The 9,224-nt window shown below is 42.5% G+C and overlaps 1 protein-coding gene across 1 annotated transcript in view; it reads left to right on the top strand.

Annotated features, from left to right (window-relative positions):
- The window catches only part of LOC311360694 (collagen alpha-6(VI) chain-like), a gene marked incomplete at its 5' end in the record, with an annotated part of 35,974 nt that overhangs the window by 23,503 nt on the left and 3,247 nt on the right, over positions 1–9,224 (top strand). The window contains 5 exons of the mRNA XM_084480804.1: positions 122–133; positions 574–1,058; positions 1,805–1,901; positions 2,227–2,910; positions 3,880–3,961. Coding sequence (XP_084336930.1) covers positions 122–133; positions 574–1,058; positions 1,805–1,901; positions 2,227–2,910; positions 3,880–3,961 — 1,360 coding nt within the window. The remainder of the gene's footprint in view (positions 1–121; positions 134–573; positions 1,059–1,804; positions 1,902–2,226; positions 2,911–3,879; positions 3,962–9,224) is intronic.

Raw genomic sequence — 9,224 nt, 5'->3', positions numbered from 1 at the left:
CAGGTGAGACTGAGAACCATCAAAGCATACCATAAACAGAGAAGAGTAGCTTCAGGAATCAAAGTTCAGAGGTCAACAGGTTGTACGTCTTCTCTAAACTCTCTCTTCTGTTTCCCCACAGCATGCTCCCAAGGTAAGAGTCCCTCTGAGAAGGTCTTTGTCAAAGAGAGCTGCTCCCTGATAGCTGATCCCTGATAGCTGATCCCAGATAGGTCGCAGGAGGAGGTTAGGAGTCTGACCTCTAGATCGGCCCAAGGCCTAGTGAGACCTGATGAGATGTGCGTGATCCTGCCTCACTGATAAGTCTCGATCTTAACCTCCTTTAAGGTAAATGTGTCAGCCTGTCAGCTCTCTGGAGAAGTGACAGCCTCTCTTTTGGTTGAGATGTTCTGTGATGAATAATATTAATACAATTTGGGATAGTAAATAGTATGCAGAGATCTCAGAGAAAATTTTGAATATGTATATATATATACATAAACATACATAAAATGAGCAGTGGAAATGAAATGTAAACGTAGGAGAGGGTAAACAAGAGTACACTCTAGAGGTTCTTGGTTCTGCTCCCCTCAGGCCCCTCGTGCCCGGCCTCCCCCACAGAGCTGGTGTTCGGCCTGGACATGTCGGAGGACGTCACGCCCGCCGCCTTCCAGAGGATGCGCTCGTCCCTGCTGGCGCTGCTGGAGGACGTCTCCATCTCCGAGAGCAACTGCCCCACGGGGGCGCGCGTGGCCGTGGTGGGCTACAGCGCCCACACCAAACAACTTATCCGTTTCCACGACTACCACCACAAGAGGCAGCTGATCGAGGCGGTGCAGAACATTGCCCTGGAGCGCACGGCCAACCAACGGCATCTGGGCGCCGCCATGCGCTACGTGGGCAACAACGTGTTGAAGCGCGTGCGGCAGGGCGTGAGGAAGGTGGCAGTGTTCTTCAGCCAAGGGCCGGCGCAGGACCGCGAGGACATCGTTACCGCCATGATGGAGTACCGCGCCCTCAGCATCATGCCGGCAGTAGTGGCGCTCCGACAGAGCACCAAAACCCAGAAGGCCTTCCAGGTAAAACGCCCTCCTAGAATAGACTCACGCTGGACTCACAGCCCTAAAGTATTGGGTTGATCTTACTCCGGGGCCTTTATTAGAAGTTCAAGTCAACCTGACAGAATTCTGGAAAATATGTCATCGTCCTCATCCTTACGTTCTCTTTTTTGTTAAACCGTCTGCCAAATTATTAAATAGTATCATCGAACAACACCTGCTTGGTGGTACTCTTCAAAGACTCAAAGTCCAGCCTAACTTTTTAAATTTAAAATCAATATATGAACCCTGAAAACCTAAGAAGTGATCTACACAAAACTAAAATCTCTATTCAGCTTTTTGGCTTCCAGTGACCTCTATCTATCGGCTACTCCAGGTCTCTGGTTTCTTTACTTGGCAAGTCATGCGTTTAGAATTCATAAGACGAGTCATACTTTACCGTAAAATGCTAAAAAACAACAACTAATAACTCATATAGAAAGGGGGAGGATAAAAGGAACATTGAAAGACAAAACAACTCCTCAAAATATGTTTTTAGTCTGAGTGTTTTACAAAAATTTCATACACAAAAAAAAATTCCTATGACACCAACTTCTTCATATGCATGTCAGACTTTTTCGGGGGTCCCTGTCTCAGCACTGCACTAGTCTATCCTGCTCCTGCCTTTGAATATAAACTCTCTGGAAAAGGTTTTTGAATATTCAAAGAAAAAACAGTTTTAACGTCAAACTGGAGTTCAAACTGGAGTCATGACCCCTGTGTTTCAGGCTGACGACACGGGCAACTCTGTCTTCCTGTTGCTTGGCCGCTCGCAGAACCTCGCCAACGATCTGCGGATGATCAAAAGCTGCGTCATCTGCTACGGTAAGCAGCAGAGGTCAGAACTACGCTAAGACAAAAATGCAAAGGTCTATCTTTTTACGTTCAGGAACATACAAGGAGCAGTAAAATGAAATGTCAAGAGCTCTGATGCAAAAGGAGTCAGAAGTTGAGTGATGAGGTTTAGTATCTTATGGTCCTCTACCCTTTAGGACACACAATATTTGCACTTTTGTTGAATCAACTGATAATTTTGCTGAAAGGATTACAGATCAAACGAGTCATAGGGGTATGATTACAGATCAAAAGGGAATATTAAAATTAATTACCATCATATCAAGTAAAATAACAAATCCCGCCCCCTCCTCAGACCCCTGCAGGCCTCTGTCCGACTGCGTCAGTATTCAGGAGACCCCCGAGCCCCAGGTCCTGGATGTGGACCTGGCCCTGGTGGTGGACGGCTCCAGGCAGGTCCAGGCTGACCATTACTCGGGTCTCCAGGCGCTGCTTGGCTCCGTGGTGGAGCAGGTGGCCGTCAGCCGTCAGCCGGGCCACGCCGACGGCCAGGCCCGCGTGGCCCTGGTCCAGCAGAGCGGCTCGCTCCACTCCCAGGCTCCTGGTCCGGGTCAGCAGGCCGCCAAGTTAGAGTTTGGTCTGCAGACCTTCCAGGATGAAAGCCAGATGAAGAGCCACGTGGTGGAGAAGATGGTGCAGCAGGGGGGGCCCTCGGCCCTGGGCCACACCCTGGAGTACGCCCTGAAGGAGGTGCTGCTGAGGGCCAGCAGCCCCAGGAAGAACAAGGTGCTGCTGGTGGTGGTGGGGGCCGAGACCCCCAGCTGGGACCAGGCCAAGCTCCGCCAGGTGGCTAGGGAGGCCAAGTGCCAGGGGGTGGCCGTGTTCGTGGTGGCCCTGGGGGAGCGCTACAGCCAGGCTCAGGTGTCAGAGCTGGCCAGCAGCCCTCTGGAGCAGCACCTCATCTGCCTGGGCCAGCTGAGGGCCGAGGAGCAGGGCTATGCCCAGCGCTTCATCAGGAGCTTCCTCTCCGTACTCAACGGTAAATCATCTACATTAGATATAGTCAGGGGTAAATCATCTACATTAGATATAGTCAGGGGTAAATCATCTACATTAGATATAGTCAGGGGTAAATCATCTACATTAGATATAGTCAGGGGTAAATCATCTACATTAGATATAGTCAGGGGTAAATCATCTACATTAGATATAGTCAACGGTAAATCATCTACATTAGATATAGTCAGGGGTAAATCATCTACATTAGATATAGTCAGGGGTAAATCATCTACATTAGATATACTCAGGGGTAAATCATCTACATTAGATATACTCAGGGGTAAATCATCTACATTAGATATAGTCAACGGTAAATCATCTACATTAGATATAGTCAACGGTAAATCATCTACATTAGATCAGGTAAATCATCTACATTAGATATAGTCAACGGTAAATCATCTACATTAGATATAGTCAACGGTAAATCATCTACATTAGATATAGTCAACGGTAAATCATCTACATTAGATATAGTCAACGGTAAATAACGGTAAACAACGGTATAATGGAGTATATCCAGGGCCGACGGACTGCGGGTGTAAGGGGGACAGGCTCGGGGGGGCCCAAGGCAGAGGGGGGCCCAAGGCAGAGGGGGGCCCATGGCAGAGGGGGGCCCCCTCTGCCATGGGCAGAGAAAATATATATATATATATTTATTTATTTACCTCTCTAGTCACCAACACTAAATTATCCAGATTAGATTATATTTAGATTCAATGGATTAAGATTAGACCAGATGAGATTAGGAAGAAGGCCAGGCTCCTCTCAGTCCTGGTAAATGATGTACAATGATTATATAATGTTATATTACATATACATCATATTGGTTTTCACTATGTAATATTATATTGGATGGAATGATTTAAGCATAGTGGGATGAAGACAGAGTACAGCCTAACGTGTACTGCAGTTCAAAAGGTCACGGCGGTATGTGTGTTTTCTGCAGCGGGGCTGAACACTTATCCACCAGTCGCTCTGAAGAAGTCATGTGACCTGATCCACAACCAACAGGACCATGTCATAAACGGGTACGCATGTAGCTCACAAGAAATTACAAATCTGTAGCTAGCTATATGACAATAGCAGCCGAATGATTAAATGTCAAATGTTATAAATCAAGTCAGACGCTGCTCATCTCTCTATTCAACCACAGGCTGGCAGGTTTAATGGGGACAGGAATACGGACTGAATCTGGACTTAATCACAGACGTTAATCGCAGAGTCACAGCCAAAACTTGCTGTGTCTGTCTGGTTTTCATCTCACTCCGAACATTCTGTAAGAACAGTATGAACAGGATTGGAGAATCATAAGGCTTTTGTCTGAACGTTGTACTTTCCCTTGACTGAAGTAACTCGACTCTCCTTTAGGACTGTGGTCGATTACACAAATCCAGATGTAGTTTCCAAGTCATTTGTCCTAGATAGACCATAGAGCCAAGACCCAATGGAGGCCATTTGGGTTCTAAACCTTGGCACCCATTATATCTGTAGAAGAGGTAGTTTCTATAACATCATTGACAATATTGTAATTAAGGGTGGGCGATATGGCAAAAATATCATATCACAATTTTTTTCAGGCAGGATCACGATCTTTTTTCATGTTTTTTTGTTTTTTTGTTTAATCTTTTTATTGGGTTTTTTTCTTTTATAGACACAAAAACCCCACAAGGAACAGTTGTCTCGTCATGAGTATACATTGCAAATTCTAACAATGAAGAAAATAAGCATAGATTATATAAATATCAAAGTTGTAACACAAAATAAGTAGTTAAAAGAAAGTAATGAGAGAAGAAAAAAAGAATAATAATAATAATAATAATAATAATAATAATAATAACTAATAATAATAAAAATAATTTAACAAAAAAAAAGGGGGGGGGGAAGATGGGATTAGTCTTGGGGCAGAGTTGATAATTAGTTAAAGTAAGTTATAAAAGAATTCCATTTTTTTGTAAATTTAGTGGAGCAGCCTTTCACTGATAAGGTAATCTTTTCTAATTTGATAAAGAACATAACGTCCTTGAGCCAGACCGATATGGATGGGGGATTGGGAGACTTCCACATGAGCAAAATCCGACGTCGTGCCAGAAGGGAAGTGAAGGCTAGCACCTCTAATTGCAAAGAACCAACATGGAGCCGTTCTGTTGGGGTTCCAAATATAGCAATTAAAGGATCCGTCCTTATTCGGACCCCAAGAACCCCCGTCAAAATCTCAAAAAAGTCAGTCCAGAATTTGTGTAGTCTGGGACAGTAAAAAAACATATGACTCAAGGTACAAGAGGAGGCATGGCATCTGTCACACTGGTCCACAACATTTGGATAAATTACAGATAATCTAGATTTGCTGAAATGAACTCTATGTAAAACTTTAAACGGTATAAGCTGCAGCCTGGCACAAGGAGAAGATGAGCGTATACTATGCACAGCCTTAGTGCCTTAGCCTAGTTTTGACAGACACATTATTTTCAAGAGCCATGAGTTTGTCATAAATGTTAGATATTAGCGATTTCTGTTGGGGTTTTAAGGTCAGAAGGTCTTCCCATGGTTGGTAAATAGAGAGGGAAGGATAACATGAAAAAAGGGAAGAGGCACAATGCCTAATTTGAAAATACATAAATAAATGAGATGTAGGTTAACTAAAATCTTTAGACAAATCTGAAAAAGTAGAAAAAGTGCCGTCTTTATAAAGGTCTCTGAAAACTTTAATGCCTCGATTTTGCCATAACACGTAGGAGATATTCCCAACAGACGGGGGGAATAGATGATTGTTCACTATGGGCATCAGAGTGGATGCAGAGGAAAACTTAAAATTGCGTCTAAATTGGAACCAAATCCTCAAATTAGATAGCACAATAGGATTCTTAGTGAAACTAGAAGGGTTAATCGGCAATGAAGATGTCAGTAAAGCCGCGAGTGTAGAGGAGAAACACGACTGGGTCTCAAGCTTGCACCATAATAGTTCGGGAGATTGAAGCCAGTAAGTCAATTTCTGTATTTGTGATGACCAATAATACAGAAGAAAATTTGGTAAGGCGAGACCACCGTCAGATGTGAATTTTTGCAATAATGACTTTCTTACCCTGGCAGACTTGAAGGAAGTAACAGTCTCATCCAAAGACTTAAAAAATGTTTTAGGCAAAAATAAAGGAATGCACTGAAATAGAAAAAGAAATCTTGGCAAGACATTCATTTTTACCACATTAATCCTACCTATCAATGATAGAGGAAGAGAATTCCACCTCTTGAAATCTAGTCCAAGCTGGGTAACCAATGGAGCAAAATTGGCAGAATAAAGAGAAGGCAAGGTGCGGGTCACATTAATCCCTAAATATTTAAACCCTGAAGGGCTGAGCTTAAAAGGAATGTCGGATTGTTTAAGTTGTAAAGCTAAAGTGTTTATAGGATAGCATTCACTTTTAAGTAGATTAACTTTATAGCCTGAGAAAGTGCCAAATCTCTCCAGCAGTGATAAAATTGGTGGAATAGTAATTAACGGATCCGATATATACAGAAGAAGGTCATCAGCATAAAGAGACAATTTTAATTCGATGCCAGAGCGAGGAATGCTGTGAAAGTGAGGGAAAGATCTTAAAGCAATTGAGAGGGGCTCTATGGCCAAAGCGAAAAGTAGAGGGGAGAGGGGACAGCCCTGTCTAGTACCGCGTGACAGTGTAAAATATTTAGATCGGGAATTATTTGTGTGGACACTGGCTTGAGGGGTGGTATATAGAAGCCGAATCCAATAAATAAACCTGTTCCCTAGGCCAAACTGTTGTAAAACTTGAAAAAGATAATGCCATTCTACCCGATCAAATGCTTTCTCAGCATCGAGCGAAATAACAACTTCGGGAGTTGAGGAGGAATGACCAGAGAAAATTACATTTAAAAGTGTTCGGACATTTAAAAACAGCTGACGCCCTTTAATGAAGCCATTCTGTTCCTCTGATATGATGACAGGAAGAATCTTTTCAAGACGAGATGCTAAGGTTTTAGCTAAAATCTTAACGTCAACATTAAGAAGTGACAGAGGCCTATACGAGGTACAAGAAGTAGGGTCTTTTCCCTTCTTCAAAAGAAGGGATATGGACGCTTGGGTTAGAGTGGGGGGCAATGAACCACGTTCTAGGAACTCGTTAAAAACAGAGTTGAGGAGAGGGGCTAGCTTATTAATAAATTTCTTAAAAAACTCAACTGGGAATCCATCGGGGCCGGGTGTTTTATTGTTTTGCATGGCTTTGATAGAGGATTTAATTTGCCCATTAGCAGTAGTGGGATCAACTTTGGGGATGTCAAGATTCTGGAGGAAAGAAGTCATTTCTGTCGTGTCTGATGATGATTCTGATTCATAAAGGGAGAAATAGAAATCCCTAAAGATGTCATTTATAGAAGTGGGGTCAGAGACAACTGCGCCAGAGGAATCTTTAATTTGTGGAATTAATCGAGAAGTACTTTGATGTTTCAATTGATGAGCCAGGAGCATAGTCGGTTTATCACCATGTTCATAATAAGTAGCACGACAACGTACTAGAAGTCGCTCAGCGTCGCTTGTCTCTGCCTGCAGATCATATCTCTGTTTCATTAAACTCTGGGATGGGTTAATAGCATTTTGTCCATCAATATCCCGGATTTTAGTTAGGAGTTCATTTAGCCTGGCCTTATGAGTTTTATTGCGATGAGCTGAGTAAGAAATAATTTGACCATGCAAATAGGCTTTGAGCGATTCCCATAATAATGAGTAAGAGACAGAGTCGTCTTTGTTAATAGCTATAAAGTCATCAATTGAGGACATGTTAAAGGTATTGAATGCATCATCAGACAGAAGCAGAGTGCTAAACCTCCAGGGTGAAGATAAACGAGGTTGGCCTGAAAGTTGTATATTGAGACTAAGAGGAGCATGATCAGATATAACAATCGAATGATACTCGGAAGAGGACACTTTGGGGACCAGGGAACCATCAACAAAAAAATAATCAATGCGGGAATAGGATTGAATAGATAGAAAAGAATATGCTTTAGTTTGGGGATTATAAAATCTCCAAGGGTCTACAAACCCATTTTGGAGCATAAAATCAGAAATTGATTTAGACATGGAAGATTGGTTGATTGTACAGGGATGAGAGCGGTCCAGGGTTGGATTCACAACACAGTTCAGGTCCCCAGCAAGAATTAAAAGATGGGTGTCTAGGAAAGGAAGGGTGGCAAATAATCTATTTGTAAAATCTGGATTGTCAAAATTTGGAGCATAAATGTTTACTAATAAAACTAGCAAATTGTGGGATTTAAGATTTGGCTGTGAAAACAACTTTGGATGCGTGTATGAGCCATAGAACTGCAACTGACTGAATGTGCACTAGTTAGGGCTGTCACTTTTGAGAAAAATCAAGTTGGAATGGATATCAAATATCAAGCAATGTATTCTGTGGAGAACACACGTTGGGAGCGCACAGACGTGCCTGGCCCACACAGGGATTTGCGCGTCTATGTTGAGAGAAGCAGGTATTTGTGGCAGCCCGTGTCTCTCCACCAATACAGCGTGTTGCTGTCAGCGGGGATGACTTGGGGCCGCAATTTACCTCTCAGGCTGGCTGCTCTGTGCGTTATCCATTTTCGAATCAGGATATGTTAAACGCTTGATTAGCGCGCCCGTGAATGGATGAGATGGCAAACAATAAAATAAAAAGTAAAAACCAAACGGTCTAATCATAGACTGTAAGAAACACACAACATGGCACTTTATATATCGATTATATATATTCGACTAGGATATGTCACGTCACATATTTGAATGCATATTCAAATATCAAATAAAAAGTGACAGCCCTAACGTGCACTGTAGAATAGATAGATAGATAGATAGATAGATAGATAGATAGATAGATAGATAGTCCTTTATTAATCCCCCTTAGGAGAAATTCACAAGTGACCAGCAGTACAGTGGGAAAAGAGAGTGCGAAACAAGAGTATATATGCAAATAAATGTACCAAAACTACTAAAAAATACCAGAAAAACGCTACCAGAACGATACTAACAATCTCTCTGTAAAGGCAGATCGCGGAGACATTTGAGACATTTTAATCGTTCACAATCTAATATTGTCATATCGCACACCCCTAATTGTAATGATCTTGATTGTAATGAGTACGATGCGTAGTTAAGGAAAAAAAGGAAACCATCGTGTCCAGGAAAAAGTATCATCAAGACGTATGATTCATAAGTCCTGATTCTTCATGCTTCTTCTGACGTTATTAAACATGTGCTGCGGTGTTCTCAGTCCATAGAGCTTCCATCTA

This window comes from Micromesistius poutassou, assembly GCF_964030765.1.
Source record: "Micromesistius poutassou genome assembly, chromosome: 16".
Classification (NCBI taxonomy): domain Eukaryota; kingdom Metazoa; phylum Chordata; class Actinopteri; order Gadiformes; family Gadidae; genus Micromesistius; species Micromesistius poutassou.
This window is presented reverse-complemented; position numbering and strand designations above follow the sequence as displayed.